At 48.7% G+C, this 18,110-nt stretch overlaps 1 protein-coding gene across 4 annotated transcripts in view; it reads left to right on the top strand.

The window, feature by feature from the left end:
• RERE (arginine-glutamic acid dipeptide repeats) overlaps positions 1-18,110 on the top strand; it is a 168,178-nt gene that overhangs the window by 135,321 nt on the left and 14,747 nt on the right. For all 4 annotated transcript variants that reach the window (XM_052691543.1, XM_052691541.1, XM_052691542.1 and 1 more), the window contains one exon: positions 17,541-17,703. In XM_052691543.1, the coding sequence (XP_052547503.1) occupies positions 17,541-17,703 (163 nt within the window). The remainder of the gene's footprint in view (positions 1-17,540; positions 17,704-18,110) is intronic.

Genomic DNA, 18,110 nt, shown 5'->3' with positions numbered 1-18,110 from the left:
GTGCTTCCATGGCAGGGACGATACAGATAGAGGGTTTTGTTCTTGGTACAGCAGGGCCTGGGCTTGGCCTGTTAAAAGACGATGGCCGATATCCTGCTGGGCCCCAGCCCCAAGCACAGGCCCAGGCCCTGGTTGCTCTCTTTTCCTGTGCAAGTAAAACCACTGGGTTGTTTGCATAGCTAATTCTTCTGTAGGGATCGGGCTTTCATTTTTGGTTGTCCTTTTTTCAGCCAAGCTGATTGGGTCCGTTTGGCTTTAAGGGAGTGCAGCACACACAGCCCGGCTCTCACTGCTCTCCGGGAGCAGAAGAAGCGAGGCAGAGCGTTGCATGAGGCGCTGAGCTCAGACAGAGGTGTGCATGGATTTGAGTGGTAAGCTAAAAGCAGATCAGCCATAAATGGGGTTCAGTCTGTGTATTCACTGCGCCTTGGCTTGTTTTCTCGAGTTTAACTGTTAAATCTATTGCAAATGTCACCGTTTTATTGGATAATAAACCAGAAGGCTTTGAGAGGTCTTAAAGAGACATAAGCGTCGTGGTGTCCCTCTGGTGCACACCGTGCCGTCTCCATCTGGAAAGCTGGCCTGGGTATTCCCTTGTTTCTCTCATTCCTGTTTTGGACACAACGTACTCTGCAGGTAAATACTCTTCTCTCCTTCAGGCCGTGCTGTGGGAAGGGCAGCACCGCATTGCTGGCTGTGCGACTGAGGGCTCAGCTTCCATCTTCTGAGCCCCGGTGCCCCTTCCCAAACCTTGGTGCCTCTCTCCATTTCAGAGCCACGGATGGACGTTCCCCCCTCCCCTGTGCTTTGTTTTTATTTATGTGAAGTCTCCCGAGATTTGCACTTCATTTTCCGTCGTGTGATTTGACTTTTGTGTTCTGAAGGTAAATTCACAGCACCACGAGGAGCCCGGCCGTGCTGTTGGTGCTGAGCCCTGTGTTGGTGAGGGGCAGAGCAGAGGTGTGCTCACCGTGCCAGTGGGGCTCTCAGGTTGCATTGAGCACGGATAATAAATCAGTTCTGTTTGCGCTGTGTTTTTGTCTCCTACTTTACAAGATTGAAACCCATTGTTTATTTTTCTCTGAAGGTTTGAAGGGAGGTGGAGGAGAAAGATTTTCACAAGCAAAAGAAGGCCATTAGGCGATTGCATTGTGTTCTGTCAGAGAGCCAGCAAGGACAATTTCTGCTTTGTAGGGAAAAGTATGTGTTGGAAGACTTAAGCCAAGGTGATTCGGGAAATTGATACAGTATTGTCTCAGTCTTTCTCTCAATAACAGAGAGGGAACAGTGCTGCTTCCCTCCTCCTCATCCTTGTGCTGCCTTTCCCTTACCTCTTTTCATAACTCACCATTGCAGGACGTTGTTATTATTTTGTTTATTTTCTTACTGTAAATTTTCCTTTTTGAGCATGAAAGTCTGGCCAAAATGTTTTTGTTCACCAGCAATTGCTTACCTTCCGTTCTGCGTTTATCTTTCCCTGTGAGAAAAGGCATTAGATGTTCTGTAGCTGTAGTCAGATCGTGTCAGACCCTCAGATGCTGATCCTGAGGTCCTATGAATCTCAGCCACAAAAAGTAGGTGTCTGTCTGACAGCTCATACCCCTCGTTTTCGTGGCTGAGTCTTTGACTTTGGCAAGGTTCTTTTCCATGGACGCTGTGCACCAAACAATGTCTTGTTTGTTTCCCATCCAGTTAGAGACTGAAGGTTTTAAAACTTCAGAAGGCAAAAATAGAAAAGTCATATGAAGCAGCAGTGATGTTTGTGGAACATCCTGTCCTGGGGCAGCGTTAGAGTTGTAACATTTGGGTGACTTCAGGAAGAAATTTGTCCATCTTACCCTGCCTGATGCCTGCTTCTTGAGCTGGCTTAATAGAGAAAGGGAGACATTTATTCTATGGGAGACACACGTGGCTCAGTGGCTCTGTTTTATGGCAAGTTAAACTATTTTTTGTGCATTAATATGGCATTCTGAGATGGTGTTGTCCCTTCTGGAGGAAAAAGAAGCAAAGGAGACAGCACAGTGTAGGCCTTAGGTTGGAAGAGCAGTGTGTGTTAATGGTTGCTTTGTGCCCCAGATAGCACCGTAGGAGCTGTGTGTGTCTGCAGGGCTCTCTTGGCATATCATCAGCCCCCAAATACGTCATTCAGGCCTAAATATCCCATAGTATGCTGCTATAAGTGTACTGTGGGAGCGAGGCGATAATAACTTCTGCAGACAGATGCACTCATTTTGTCAGTTTTGTTTCAAACCAGCTATAAAAAAGCAGCAGTGCTTGATTGCTCTTTTTTTCTTATTTCCCCTTGCCAGGGAATGCCCCTTGGAATCGTGCAGATCATGGAACAAACTGAGCACGAGGAGTTAAGAATAGTGGCTTTTGTAGGTAGGGGCTGTGGCATAGGGAAAGTGGAAGTGGTACCGAGCCCTGTAAGCCTGCAACATCAACACCTAACATCACAAGCTGAAACCTGGTGTGTTTCCATTTCTACTTCATGTTCCTGAAAGGAAAGTACTGAGCAGTATGATGGAACTCAACTTGTCAGGGTGTAAAGAGGCAAATGATGTCTTCTTGGGGTAAGCACCCACTGCTCTCATCTCAGCAGCACATGGCTGAGATCAGCAGTGTGCGGTGCAGCTCGGCTGAGCTACTGCTTGAACATAGGTCACCAAAGCAGGTTCCCCATGAAACCTTCTGCTTTTGAAATCCCACATTTTGGAAGGTCGCAGGAGGTTGGGATGGAGTTCCTTTTGGTTTCTGTCTTTCAAGATGAAATTTTGCAGCTCCCCGTTTCTTTGCAAATACGAACTTAGGAACTTGCAGGAAAGGCAGCACGGTTCTCTTGTAATTGCTGGATTTTAGCACTTGGGAGTTGAGGTGCTACAAGATTGATGACAAGATGAAAGGTGTGAGCAGTGCTGATGCAACTCCGTGTTGGTTCTGGTCCCCTGGTCAATAGAAGCTGGACCAGTTTGCTGCCCCTCCTCTCTTCCCTTCCTGCCTGTTTCCCTGACACAAGCTGAGTTATTTGTGCAGTGCCTCTAGACCCTGATGTTGAAGGAGGGTGCATCCCAGTTACAAACCAGCTCCTTCCTCGTGCAGTTGGAGAAGCCCTCCTGTTTGGTTCCTGAGTCTGCGTTGTGCCCTGTGCCCCGTGTTGTGTGAGCACCAGTGCATCCCATAGGAGCTCCTGATTGATTTTGCTCACTCTGCCCTTCTCTGCGGTTCAGAAACCTCTAATGATCTGTGAAGCTCCAGGATTTCTGAGTTGAACAGTAGTAGTTATAAGAACCCCGTCTGCTACATAACAGCCGTAACGCTTTCCACATGCTGTGTTTTTGACCTCATGAAAAGCTGACCTCACACAAACTCAGCTCGGAGAGGAGCTAGGTGTTCTGACCAGGCCCTGGGAGCACTGTTGTAAGATTCCAGGGTGGGAGGGGGAAATAAGTCACGAAAACTGATGGCTTTTGGCCAGCAATGAAGATGTGGTGCAGGGAACGAGGTTGTGTTGCTTGTGTTACTTTGTCTGAATGGCTTTGTTTTTGGTAAGCTTAATTATGGCTCTTTTGTTTTTCTGGTTATGGCTCAGAAGGTGATCCTTGCCAAAGCGTGACTCTTTGATAACCTGAATTGCTGTAGGAGAGAGCTGGAGAAATAAAGCTTGCCAACTAAAAAAGAAAATCCACTGAGCCATAAAACCAGCCCTTCTTATTTTCTTCTTCCTGCACCCTTACCTCTGTTGCTTCCCATCTGTTCCTTTTCCTTCCTTTAAGCCTCCTAGGCATCCTCTGTACCTTAACATCAGCCTCTCGTTACAGATTTTACTTGCTAACAGTTTTGATACTCGGAAATGATGCTCTCTCATTTCAACTTAGCAGCCCAAGATGGGGAAAAGAGAGATTCTGCCACTGTCAGTACTTGGGTATTGTTTTTCAAAGCCCCAGATACGCTTTCCATGTTGCCTGTGAAGGAGAGGGCACACCATATGAGCACCATGGCCCCATAAGTTGAGCATTGGCTGCCTGGTGCAGTAAGCCTTCTGGCCTGCCCAGCATTCTTCACATGCACTCGTGTTTCAGTGTGCTCTGCAACCTGGATGTCAACAAGGACTGTGCTTTCTGCTTAGGTTTCCTTTCATTGCGTTGGAGCAATATATTTGCAACGTATAATGGCTTAGATAATGGAAGAAGGTAATTTGCAGAGATAAGTGGTTTTTTGATCTCGACCTCAGTTTTGTTCTGGGGGATTTAATAAACTTGCAGATGCAGAAGTGATTAAAAATGTGCCATAAACTTTGCATATTCTGCTTGTTTAAAGAGGATGTGGAAACATGCATTCATCCCCATTCCCTCTGTTGCATTAGATCTGGCATGTAGAATAACTCAGTGGGTTGCATATCTAGACTTTCGCCTTGTTAGGATGAAGTGGCATGGACAAAGGCTTTCCACCTTCGGTGCTGTGTTAAAGTTGTATTGATTTAACAATTCCAGCTCATGTTCTTATTCTGTGCCATTTGATGTGATGGATTTTTGTTGCCTGGCTTTAGAACATTCTTTTGTTGTGAGCGTGAGAGCTTCTAAAAAGAATTTGTCTGCTCAGTGTGGGCACATAGGTCTCCTTCCTATCGCTCCATTATTTATATCCTTGTAAGGTGAGCAATGTTTTTGTTTCAGAAGAATGTCTATCTGTCTTGCACTTGTAGCCTTTCAGAAATGCTGCAAATGGCTTTCAGATACGGAACGAAAAGGAGGGAGGAGTCTTGGTCAGATTTGAGCAGAGAGTTTTAACGTGTAGCTGTCCGAGATGTATTTGGGATCAAAGCGTTGGAAGGAAACCATGGGACCATGGCAGGATTTGCTGTTGGCAAGTTGTGTTTAATAGGCTTGTGTCTGCTGTAAAGAGGCAGAAGGAGACTGTAAGCTGCTGGTGCTGGTCAATAGGAGTGACCCCACTTGCCTCTCCGTATCTTCAGAATGTTTCTCCTTAGAGCATATTAACAGTGCTGCCAAAGACAAATGAATGGGGTTGTTAAGCATTTAAGTGAAAATTGCCCTAGCGTTTTCCCTCCTCCTCCATTTGCTCCCATAGTTCTTATCCCGTGTTTACACAATCTTGAGTCATCGCTCTTCAAAAAAAAAAACCCACCCTGCTGACATTTAGGAATTGTGCTGTACAAGTTTTCATGGCTTGAGCACTTAAATGATACGTAATAAATTCACATGAGCTGCCACTGAGTGCTTAGTTTTATATATGTCTGCCTTTGCCAAACCAGCCTTAACTTTTTGTTCTTTCGAGTTACTGAAGCATAGCTTTAACCTTTTCAAATGAACTTCCATACAAAAGATATGGGCAATTCTTAGGCTCAGGCTTCACATTGTGTATGATTTCTGTAGTTGCCATCTTGTGCCGAGAATGGGGAAGGAGCCCTGCAGGCTGCAGATAAACAGCCATCCTGGCATGCTGCTCTGTGCGCCCATCCTTCCTAAAGGTCATGTTGGAATGGAAGAAGAAAATGAGAGTGGCTGGGACTTTTTATCTGAGGAATAAGTTCTCTGGGCTACTGATTTTGGGGCGTTTTTGCTTTGTTCTGTCTCCAGGAATGCATCATCTTTTCTCCAGTGCTGAAAGAGTCCATTGTGTAGCTTGCTTCCAAACGCTCTGCTCAGCAGCCTCCAGCATTTGCAGCTTTCCTGGGGTGTTTACAATCCCTTGGCCAAAGGAAGGCTCTTAGGAAGTAGTTCCTTTAATGGGGATAACGTCTGCAGTTGAAATCTTTGCAGATTGAACAGTGCAGAGGAGCTCTCCCTGCTTGTGGATGGCTGTTGGTGGCTGTGCTTTCCATTTTGTTCCATTAGAAGAGTTCTTGGAGGGCGGTAGGAAAGTAAGTTAGATGCTGCCAGAGCTTGCTTGCCTCTGCATTATTTCCCCTTGTCACTGTAATTCATGTTGACGTTGCCTGCTTGGAGGCTGCTGGCTTCCTGGCAGCTCCAGGATCCATCAGCAGGGACGGGCGCCTGCTGCAGCGCTGAGAACCCGGGCTGTGGGCACCTGTGTCTGCTGAACAGAACCAGTGTGCAGCCTTCAGTTACATCCTTCAGTGGGTTAAAGAGCCCTTTTGTAAGGATGCTCATACTCGGTTTGCTTGGAAGCACTTCTGAAGGTCTGCATGGGCAGGATGCAGGGCGAGCAGCGGTGCTGGCAAGCTGCAGGTTGTGCACCTGCTGGGGCTCCTCTGGGTGCCTGGTTTGGTCCTGATGAGTAAGCAAACTGCAGAGGAAGCTGGATGGTGAACCAAGAAAGGCTGTGTTGTGTGTGTGTGACAGTGAGAGTGGATGCAGCTTTGAAACTGCTTTGCTGGTAGTGTGGATGAGTTAGGGGAACATGAGTAATGGAAAACGTGTCTTATTGCTTGCAGTGTCCCAAGTGCTTTCTGCAGGGAGCGGGCAGAGCTGGTGGGTTAGCAGCAGCTTTCTTCTGAGGAGGGAAATGCAAAGGAAGAAGGCCTGCAGTGCTTTTTAGAAACAAATCAAAACCCAAAGTGAATACTCACCATCAGTATAAGAACTCTGTTTGAGTTTGGAATTGTATGTGTTACAGCTTTGGATGCTTTGGGGACTTTGAATTTAAAGTGTCCTGTGGGAGTTGATGCCTCGTCGAGCTCTCCTTGTGGGTGTTACTGCATCCAGGGTAATCATCTGCTAGGAGGGACTGTAAGGGAATGAATCTGTGTTAACTGAGGCTTTGCTGGGCTTTCCTGTTGGGCATTGGGTTTGTCGTTTGCAGAGTGCTGCAGGTAATGGATCAAAACAAGTGACCCATGCTGTGCCTCGTAGCGCTTTCACCTTTCCCCACCTGTAATCTGTTCAGTAATTCAAACGTCCTTAGAAGTCTTTATATCCATGCAGTAAATAACTGTTCTTTCTGATTGTTCCTTCTTCAATGGAAAGCAATCATATGCATAGGTATCTCCTTGCAGCATTCAAATTGCAGTTAATTTTGCTTTTAAGCGCTGTGGTCTCACTTTCAGCTTTTCCACGTGGGAAGGTTGGCTCGCACACTTGTTCAGAAAAAACGTCATTTTGCTACAGAAAGTTAAACTGATGTGCAGCAGAATGTGCCTGCTCACAAACCTGGCCATTGCACTGCGTGTGCCCCACTGTTCCCTGGTTCCTCCTCGCCTTGGGCGATGGAGGCTGGGAGGGATTGATGGGAACGTGGGGAAGTCACACTGTTGTTTCACATTGTAAGCAAATAAATGAAAGTCCCCCACAAAACATGCACACAAAACCCCATCATTCCAAATCCATTGCCTGTGTCTGCTAACACTGCAGGCTTGCATTCAGGCAGGCACGAAGGATCTCCCAGCCGTGTGAGCAGCGGTGCTCCCAAAAATTAGTTTCCAAGGGTAAGGTTAGTGTCAGCCTTTGGAGATCACACACTGATGCCCTATGGGCTGCCCGACTCCTTTATATTGCAAAGGATTGCTTTTAATATTCAGATGTGGGGCCAGTTAGCTCCGGGTTCCATGGTTCTCTCTCTGGCACGTGCTGTGGGTCCTGTGCCACATTTCTCTCATAGGCAAACCTACCTTGGTTCTGATGCTGTTGCTTTTGAAGATAAAAATGTCTTTCAGGAGTATTGCCTGGTGAGCTGAGCTCTGCTGTGAAAGTTTGGCTCGTAGGAGGTGAACAGAGATTGGGGTGCATGGACACAGGCAGAGACTTCCTCCGAGTGCAGAGCGTGGTGTTAATGTGTTCAACAGCAATGCTGACCACGGGAGGAGTGCTGGCTGTAAAGATGTGCTGCTCTCTTCCTGAGAAGTCATTCTGCACTTAACAAGTGAGACCTGCCAGCCCATCCCCACCCTGCATGAAAAGAGTGCTTGAGAAGTCGCTGGCTTTTCTTGTTTGTTTGCTTCAATTTTTCATGGCTTGATGTTGCTTTTTTCTTTTCCTTTGTGTGAGGCTCAAAATGGTGTATTTATCCAACCTCATAGCACATGCTTCCACACCACCTGGAGACTGTGCAGCAGAAATGCTGGAGGAGAATGGCAGAAACGCTGTGTTACACCAAACAGCAGCGTTGTTCTGTCACTTGCATCAGTCAGAAAGCTGCCCTGCCAGTGGCTGAAGCTTTAATGCAAACATCACTTCAGAGTTTATAATTCTCCCTACAAGATGGCTGAGCTATTTAGGAACTTGGGAATCTCATTTTTTTCCTGCTTCTCTTGCTTAGCACTGGGTGACAGCTGCCCATCTCTCCAGGCCCAGAGCACTGCTGTGTTTTCTCCTCCATCACCCTGCAGAGCCCAATGGGGGAACGCAGGTAGAGAACCCAAAGCAGCACGGTCACAGCTTGCTCATGTCCAGGAGAGCTGCTCATTCTTTTCCTCTCGTGGTGTTTGTGTGCCTTGCACACCGAAGGAGAAAGCGATGGGCATTGGGCTCCTGGAATCCATCCTGCTGCAGAGCTGAGCTGTGGCACTCAGCTGCTGCCCGTTGCTTGGTGTGCTCGGACCCGGAGCAGTTGCTGATGCTTTTATGTGGTGTAAAATATCCAATGCAAAAATTCTTACGCGCCTGAGTGAAATGCCAGGTGTTCCTTGGGCCTCTGCTGCCTGTTTGTGCATGAAAGATTCATGGAATGTTTGAGAGAGATGCTAATAATGCTGCTGCGAGACTGCCGCAGAAAAACACCAGAAAGTGATTCCATTTGTCTAATGCACCGTTTTCTGTATTTCCCCTCTTGTTTTTGTTGTTCATACCATTTGCATGGAGCTTGTGTCTCCAGTCCTTGGTTTTCTGTTTCTTTGTACTTTCCTAAGCTGGCAGGATTAGGGGTTGCATTTGGCAGAGGTTGGGGGTTGTGGTTGGCAGAACTGGGTGCTGCCAGCCCAAAAGCTGGACAAGCAGGTAGGGAAGAGTTAAGCTGAACAGAAAAGCTGTCGCAGGGTAATAGTGTTGCTGTTGAATAACTTGAGGTGATGAATTGTTTGAAGCAGCAGATGCATTTAGGGGCTGAGATGGCTGTCACTGCTGTGATTTGCTCCTAATTAATGGAGAACTGCACGTAAAGCTGAGAGCATTCTTAGGTTATTGAATATTTCATATGGAAAACAGAGATTCCACGTTCAGAGAGACTAGAAAGATGTCAGCTACCAAGGATCTCCTTCTAATACTGTTTTAGAACAGTCTTTCTTTATGCCTGCTGGGCTGGCCTGCCTGGAGTCACCTCTGTCCTGCTCTGTGTGTGTGCTGCACTGCCTTGCTGATCCCTAGGCTGCTGCTCTTCCATGTCACCCACAATGGTTTGCAGCGTGATGCCAGCACAGCCTTTCTGAGCCAGCCTTCGTCCTGCAAGCTGGATGTGCAGCACGCACAGAAACCCATTGCTGAAGGAAACATTCGCTTGTGCAATACATGTGTTCTCCTGGTGTGTTTGGCCCTGAGCCCAAGCGCTGCCTTAATAAATGTTGCTTCACAAAGGGAAATCTTCCACAGCTGGAAGCAGAACGTGTGTTCCCCCCATGTGGGTGTCTGGCAGCCCCCATCTCAGGCTGGCACGTGCTGAACACCCAGCACGAGGTGTTTGTGGCACAGAGCTCTCCCGTGGTTGCTGTGTCTTTGAGGAGTCATGGTGGCATTGCTGTATGAGCCCACAGGTCTGGTAGAAGGCTGCAGAGGAGGGCAGATGGCTCCTGAGAAGCGAAAGTGAGGCAAAAAGTGCAGTGGGGAAGCTCGGTGGCTAATAGGGATGAAAGACAGAATGTCAGCATTTTGTCTTGTTGGAAGCTCAGGGTGCTGCTGTGAGCAGCTGTTTGGCTTTTATTGCAAATAGTGCAGCTTGCCCTCTGGCAAACTTGGAAATATTCATCTCTCAACAATTTTAGAAATGTTGTGGCTACAGCTTATCATTTAAAGGGAGAATATCCTTTTGGGACATGCATAAGATGAAACATATTCCAGTAGGCTCCGTGTTTATGAAGGAGGCCAGCAAGTGTTGTTGTAACCTCTTGGTTGTTGTTGTTCTTTTGAAGTTCTCAATTGTAAGTGCTTCTCCTTCGCTTTCTGACACCTTGATTGCCACGTGAATACAAGCCACTAATTAAACTGATCACTCACTGCCTCCTGGGAAGCATCAGAACGCTGTGTGAGCAGGGATAAGGACTGCAGTGTTCAGTAAGCATGGAATACCTGGGCTTCCAAGGCACGTTGGCTCAGCCTGAACGTAACAGCAAAGAGATCTGGAGCCCTTAATTGATACAGCTGCTTGTTCATGAGCTGGTAATGAGGGATGGGCAGTGCCAGAAGGCCAAGACAGGACACAGGGTGATGGGAGCTGTTGGGCACCCACAGCAGGGTCTGCTTGTGCTGGATGGGGTGAGGTGCAGAGAGAGGCAGCAGCCGTCTCCCAAACCCCTTCAGGAGGTGATCACAGTCCATGTCAAAGCCCATAAGGTCTGTAGCCATTTGCTCGGCCAGCACTGCCCCCTATGTTAGCAGCTTTTCCATCTCTAGATACACGGAGGTGCCTTTTTTAGCACCACAGTCATCACTGGCTCAGAAATCTGCCCAAACTGGGAGAAAGAGCCATCAGAAGGTGAGCTTTCCCACTGGTGGGAATCTTGGGTTTCTGCTCCTGCCTCTGAGTTCTGTGCTGCTGAGAATTAGCAATGCCTTTCACTTCTGAACTCGTGTGTAGGCATTACAGTAAGCTGCGGTGAATTGGTCTTTCTCATAAAGCTTTGTAACTCTTACCGTTGCCTTTTAGTTGGGTTTTGCTTGCTACAGACTTCTTTTCATGACAGAAAGAATTTGAGACAGAAGGAGCAGCAGTAACCGAGGGATAAGCTGCTCATGTGGCACCTTTTTATGTTTGATGTCCTGCCTCGAGAGCCGTATTTCCACTATCGCTCCCATAAACAGGAAGAGCTGGGAGCACCCCGCGCCCTCTGCACTTCATCTAGAAAATCTCCTGCTTTGGAGGAATGTTCTTGGAGAGCAGTAAAAGGAAAACAGCTGTGCAGGGATCGGATCCGAGCGGACGGAGTCTGTTTAAAATCAAGGCTTAATGACGGGGGTGGCTGTCAGAGAGCTTTTGTTTGTGGGAAGTTTGTTCCTTTGTGCATAGCAGACTGAGCAGGAGAGCAGGAGCCCCTCTGTCCCAGTGCAATGCCTGCACTGAGGTGGCTGCACCAGCTCCTTCAGTGCTTCCAGGTGCAAAATGGGGGTTATTGACTTGTTCAAGTGCTGCTTGGCTGCCCCAAAGGCTTTGGTTAGAGGTCAGGTTGAGCTGTCTCCAGCGTGCAGTCAGGGCTCGGGCAGTTTTCATCACAAAGCAACTTGTTGCAGTGGTTTCAGCTGCAGTAAAAAAGAGATTGCGGGTTCTGCTCTGTTTGCACGATTTCATTTTCGCTTTCCTCATTAGCAAAGAGGGTTATTTCGTGTAGTTTGTTGCCTCTTGTGTCATTTTTTGGTATTTTCCAAGCACTGTCTGTTTAAATACGGCTTCAATAAATGTCGAAACTCGGCAGCTCCCCTATGGGCGGTGAGCTGCAAAGGGCGGAAGCTGCATGTCAGTGCAGATAATGCTCACGTTTGACAAGCCAAGCCTTGTGTGATTCATCACAGATGTGTCTGGGAAACCTGAAACATCTGCTCCGTAGAGATGGGAGCACAGCAGTGTGCAGCACACCAGGGGCTGCGGCAGAGCTGGCGGCTCCCAGCAGCAGGCCTTGGTTCTCATTGCTGTATTGAAATGAAAGCAATTACAGTATTTGACATTCAGTACACAAATGACTAATTCCTTATTTACCTTTCATCTCTTCTTGTCCTGTTAAAAGGGGAAAATCGGATGGAACTGACAGAGTTTTCATCTTTTTGCTTCGGTTCCTTCTGTTGCCTTGCTCAGGGAAGTGCTGGGGCCGGGACTGGGCGGCATGCTGGGATCATTGCTGGGACAGATGGGGACCTGCAGAGCCACTGGGCCCACATATCTGCCTGCAGAGGAGCTAAGAGGGAACGCCGGTGGTGGGGAGGTGCTTTCCAGACCATCCATGTGCTGCTCAGGTGGGGGGATGGCAACGAGCTGCCACACTCCTTGTGCTGCAGACCCTCAGCTGGGAGCCGTGTACCTTATTACAGGTCTGCAGTGCTTCCTGTGAGGCAGTCAGCGATGGAACAAGTGCGATGAAATCATATCTGAGGACGTGTTTTGATAAGGTTCTGTTTGTCCAATTGCCATCATGCAGTAATGAAGACACAAGCGAGAGCATGAACACCTCACTGAGACGCAGGGGCATTAATCTCCTTGCTGAACATTACAGTATGACAATTAATTTTTTAATACAAGAGAGTGTGGGGCGCTGCTGTCCCTTCACTCGAGATGTCACTTTGTGCCCGTGTGCCCATTTGCAAATTGATCTTTCATTTAAATTAATTGAAGTTGACACGCGAGCCACGACGCGACGTCGTCTGCTCTGAGCTAGGATTACCAAAGTCTGCTTGTGTTTGGGGTCGGTGTGAGCTGCTGAGCGAGCTCAGCGACGTTCAGCCCCATAAAAGCCATAAAGCAGAGGAGCTGCTGTGGTCGAGGGAACCGTTCTCATTTTCCGGCAGCCATTATGTGCCGCAGTACAAAAACATTTTTTTCTTAACAGTCTTTTCTTAAGCTCAAAAATGGATTCCCCTCCAGCCACTGTCATTCAATTATCACCTCAGGAAATGCACAGATCTAACTGATGATCCCTTTAAAGCAGCCGCAGTCCTCCACCCCTCCCACCCTTCATTTCTCTTCCCGCTCCAGTCATTAAATGTAACGCTGCCGATGTATATTTTATGGGGTGACCCTGACGGCTGTCGCTTTGAGGACGTGCAGAGATAATAAGATTGTGCATGTAATGAAGGACAGATAAATAGAAGGCTGTTTACGGGATGGAGTGCGGTCGCTTTAACAGCTTTATGGCTTGCCGATGCACGCCTGCTCTCTCATGTGTGCACCCACGTGAGCCGCAGCCAACACCTTCGCCTTGGATCGTGCATTGCTGGGATGGGGCGGGTGAGAGTTCCCAGAAATTTGGGTAAGAGAAGCTGCGAAGGGGCAGTGAGTAGAAAACCAGTCCTTAACAGATGCGGGTAAGGCGAGCAGGTGCTTAACTCGTGGGCTGTTTTGATAACCTCTTAATTGATCCAGCTCCAGAGAGAGCCCTGCCTGGCGTACCTGGTGGCAGTGCTGGGGAACTGCTGTGACGCTATCTAGAGAGGATCTCATAATTAGTCATGGATGCAGCCAGCAGCCTGCGAGTCCCCTGGGGATCTCGGGGCCTCTGATTAACAAAGAGGAGTCTCTGGAGGAAGAAGCCGTAATTACAAAGCTTGCTTTTCCTTCTGGCATGACATACAGCTGGAGAGAGAGGGTCAACAGCTTCCAGCTGCGGCGGAGGCTCAGAACAAAGCAGCGCCTTGCTCTGTGCTGGTTGCGCAGAGCTGCTCAAACTGGTGCTTCCAGCCCTAGAAACAAGGAACGAGAGCTGCTCACCCAGAAAAGTTAGCAAAGAGTCCCTTCTGAGACTTGCTCGTTATCTTATTTCCTGCTGGGATATTGCAACCTTAATTGCAAACAGTGGAGAAAGTTAGCAAATAGGCTGCGTGGAAGTCATCAGTTAAGTGTGGCACTGAGCCCTGACACAGACATTCTTTGGGGCTGTGCACAATAACATTTGGATTCCTCTGTGGTTTGCTAAAACCCTACAGCCAAGTGATAGGAATGAAACAGGGGTACTGACCCAAGAGAAAAGCAGCTCCTATTGAGGGCAGAAGAGGAGCTGCTGGGGAACACAGCCCTTGGTGGGGATGAGCCCAGCTCCATAAACCTAGTGGTGATGGCTGGAGGAGTTTTAGAGCCTGGCTGTCACCAGTGGGCTGTTCTGTGGCTTGAGGGGGGTCACTGTGGTTGCACTTTGCTTCTGTAAAGGTGTAATTTGGGGGAGGTGGAAGCTCTTGCTGTGTCTGCGAGGGCTGAGCAGGGCAGAATTACTCAGCTGGCAAAAGCACTGAGAAAGCACAAAGCTGTATTGGATGGGTGGCAGGTTTTTCCATACCAAAATGAAACCCAAAAACTACAGATGGAGCCTCAGCTGGGTTCCCAGGGAGCTCTGTGAGTGCTCCTGTATTGGGGGTGCATTGACAATTTGGCATGAAATCCCAGTGGCTTAGCCTGGGTGTCTCACATACCGACCTCTTTTGCTTCCCACTCAGCCAGATGGTTTTGCCAGGAGGTACAAAATGAAACCAGGAAGCTTACCTTGCTGTTTGCAGGACAGGGAGACACGATGAGGGCAGGGAGAGTTGGGAGCAGGAGAGCAGCAGTTCAGGAGATAATGGGTGGTTGGAGGAACTGCTGGATAAATAACTGAGCCCCTCAAAGTACGCTGAGGCCTGCATGGTATTCCTTAGAAAGCACTGTGTCATTTTTAATTTGGTTTTTGTAGCATTAGTAAGGTATTGCTTGGTTTTAAAAGCCTCTCTTAACATTCTAGTAATGTTTTAGGTTATGCAGTATTCCGATGCAAGCATTAATCAGTGTTCCTGAACAGGCTGCAGAGACTCACTGCTTAATTAGAACATATGCAAACCTATTTGTCACAGCTGACAGAGCCACGCAGACCAAGCTGAGCACTATGGTTGTGCAGCTCATGTGCCCGGGTGGGCAGCACTGGGGCTGGTGGTGATGCTGGTGGTGATGCTGGTGGTGATGCTGGTGGTGATGCTGGGGCTGTTCAGTCCAGGAGAGGTGCAGCATTAGCTGAAGTGGCACAGTGACACCCCGATGTGAATTCATTCAGACCACAGCTGGACAGTCTGTTGCCCTCTGCTCCGCTGCGGCTGGTGGTAGGGCTGTTTGGGGGAGTTGCTGTTTACCTTTGCTGTTTAATTACAGCCTCGCTGCCCCCCTGATATTTTTTCTCCTGACAGAGGTAGGCTCTGGGGAAATTAAAGAGCAATTAGGATGTTTGCTCACTCTGTTAAAGCACAACAGATACTTGAAGGTAAGTTGGTGCATTTGTGCGACGGGGAGCGGTGCTGCAGCAGGGCTGAGCCTTTGTGTACCCAAGGCAAGACTAAACACAAACATGGGGCACAGCTTGTACTGTGTGCTGTGCGTTTGCAAAGCAGTGATAAATGAGAGAGCAGGGCATGCTGCACTGCTGGCAGTTTGTTCAAGGCGGGGAGGAAGCAATAAGGGCTGCCCTGGGGTTGTGCAATGTGGCTGGGACAAGTGGGCTGAGCTGCAGGAGCTGAGGCTGTGGGAGTTGCAAGAGAAAGGCTGAGGGGTTTATTGCTGAGAGATGGCAGCGTGGTGCTGGGGAGGATGGAGGCTGTTGGGAAGCTCCTGGCCAGTGGGTCCGCAGCATTCCTTTCCCTTTAAACTCAAAGCCTGGAACTCAGGGAGAAGGATATGAAGTGTGGCTTTTTCTGTGTGTCCCTGAAGCAGGAAGGCATTGGCGTGGCCTTGGCAGGAGATAGGAAGGGGGTGAGCTGCTGGCAGTTTGTGGGATGGGTGCAAGCTGAGCTGCAGGGCGATGGACGGCTGCAGGGCCTCATGGTGAGGTGAGCTGAGAGCACCACAACAAAATGATTGTTGCAGGCCATTCATGTTTGTGCTTCTCTGTTTGCTTGCAAGCAAAAACATGGGCTAATTTGCAAGGCTGCCTTTTGTAAGCGGGCCTTTTGATCAATGCCCGCCTGTGTTAATGTTTCAGTAGGCTATTGATTTCTGCAACAGCTTTTGTTCCCTGAATTGATGTGCGCCGGGGTTCGGCAGCGCACGCTCTGCATGTTTGATTAAAGTTCATTTGACTTCTCTTGCAGCCAAGCTGGGAGCTGTTTTCCTCCCGTCGATAGAACCGAGGCTTTCCCGACGGTTCCCTTTGTGCTGAGCTGCTGCCACCCGTGCAGCCCCAGCGCGCTGCTTCTAATCCTTCCAGGCTGCTTTAATCCCCCAGGTAGACAATACAGCATTGGATGGCCAGGCAGCTAATAAGATCTGGCGTGGAATTTTTGTGGTGTGATGTGCGTGCAGCACAGGCATCTTCTGTTTGTGCTTCCCCTGTGCCTGCTGCTGCTGTCTGCGGGGAAGTTGAGTCACTCGCTGATAAAGGGATTGCAGTGGTGGCACAGTTCATTGTTGAATAAACTTTGCTTTCAGCTTTATGCAGTGCAGTTCTGAGAGGTTCTCAGGGAAAAGAGAAGTGCTGTGATCACAGAAATGGTATTTTTCATAAGTACGCACCATTTCTTCATTCCTTAAACGAGCTTTTTGTATGATGCAGTGCAAGCGTGAGTTGTTAAACTTCCCCAGGGACCTGATGGGTTCGCCGTGTGTAAATAGAGCTCAAATAGGTTCCCGTTTCCTCCTTTATGATGGGAGGAAAACAGATTGGATTCCACCCTGCCATTGCCATATGTCAGAGGACACGTCAATTCACCGACATCCAGACGGACGATTTACCGACTTGTTCCTTGGTGCTGGCACCTGAGGTTTGCTCTCAATGAATTTATAGGCATCGTTTCTAAGAGGCTTCGTGTGCAGAGCAGCATTGCCCACGCTTCTCTGCAGAGCCCTGTGTGCCTCCTGGTGCCACTGGTGCCCAGCAAGCAGCACTGGGCAGACATGGAGCGTGCTGCTCAGAAGGTGGAATGGCAGAGCAGCAGGGCTCTGTGTTGCTCCAGAAACACATCTCAGCTGCCTCTGTCAGTAGCCAGAGTCGTGGTTGTGCTCTTTTCTTGGCGTTTCTATTTTCGAAGGAGGCGCGGATAAAACCCTTCAAGTGTCTCAGATGTCAGCGGTTAATGTCTAGAACAACATCCTCCTTTTGTCTTACAAGTGTTTCGGCGGTGCAGATGTTAGTTGTGGCTGTAATTGCTTGTTTGAGGCCCTTGGGAGAGGTTGGATTAAGGGTGTGTCTTTATTAGCCTCAGATTGAGTGATGTGCCCCACTGAGAGCAGGCTGGGGTTATGGGGTCTGGTTGCACACAGTGCAGTTCAGCCCTCTCTGTGGGCAGCCCAGGTGCGTTGGTGCTGATGCCAGTTTCCAAGGGGTTGCTCAGAGTTCCTCCGTTTCCTCTTGCAACTTGAAAGGAGCAGCACCTTCTCCCTTGGAGGCAGACAAGTTGCCAGGAAATGATGGGCTTTCAAAGTAAGAGAAGGGAGATTAAAGCCCCACGCTGTGCAGCTGCAGAGCAGGGGCTCCTGGGGGCTCTGCAGTGCCAGGCTGGAGACCTCAGCCCTCTGTTCCAGGGGAGGTGGAGGGCAGCAGAAGGCCCTTGGCTGCTTCTGTGCCTCCCTTCTCCCCCCTCCAGCAGCGAACGACAGTCACTGGAGGTTTTTCTGTTCTACCTAAAGGATTCTTTTCTCTGGCTGAAACGCATCGTGAAGCTTCCTGTAAAAACACGTGTGCATGTAGATAGAGCAGGGGGGAGGAGAAAAGCTGACAAGTCAGAATTGCTTGCCCCTCTAACATATTCCTTCTGTATTTGCAGGGAGAACTAATCACCTTCTATTACTATTGGAAGAAAACCCCTGAAGCAGCAAGTTCTCGAGCCCACCGTAGGCATCGAAGGCAGGCTGTGTTTCGGAGAATTAAAACTCGAACTGCTTCCACTCCGGTCAACACTCCCTCCAGGCCCCCCTCCAGTGAATTCTGTAAGTGGAAGCTGAAAGCAATGCATTTGTCTTTGTTTAGGTGCATGGAGAGACAGTAACATAGTGGTGCTGTACCTTTGAGTGAATATGGCAAGGAAATGGAGTTCAGGCAGCTGCCCTCTGCTGTTCTTGTACCATTATGCTGGAATGTGGTAGGCATCTTTGATCAGCAGTGCTGTGTGTAGTTGTTAAAAGCATCGTGTTAGGATGGAAACATTGCCCTGGTGCTGAATTGTCTTGGTTTTGTGTGGCACTTTCTCCAGGCTTATTACAGTAATGGGAATGAGAAAATGCAAAAGAAGTCCTTTCATCCTTACACAGTGACCATTCCATCTGCTTTATCACAACGTGGTGCTGCAGGCAGTGCTCCTGTGTCTTCATTTATCATAGAAGTGCTTTGGCCTTGA

The sequence above is a fragment of the Tympanuchus pallidicinctus genome, unplaced genomic scaffold (assembly GCF_026119805.1).
Source record: "Tympanuchus pallidicinctus isolate F22 unplaced genomic scaffold, pur_lepc_1.0 scaffold29, whole genome shotgun sequence".
NCBI classification, from domain to species: domain Eukaryota; kingdom Metazoa; phylum Chordata; class Aves; order Galliformes; family Phasianidae; genus Tympanuchus; species Tympanuchus pallidicinctus.
Note: the sequence above shows the minus strand (reverse complement) of the source record. Positions and strands in the feature narration are given on the sequence as shown.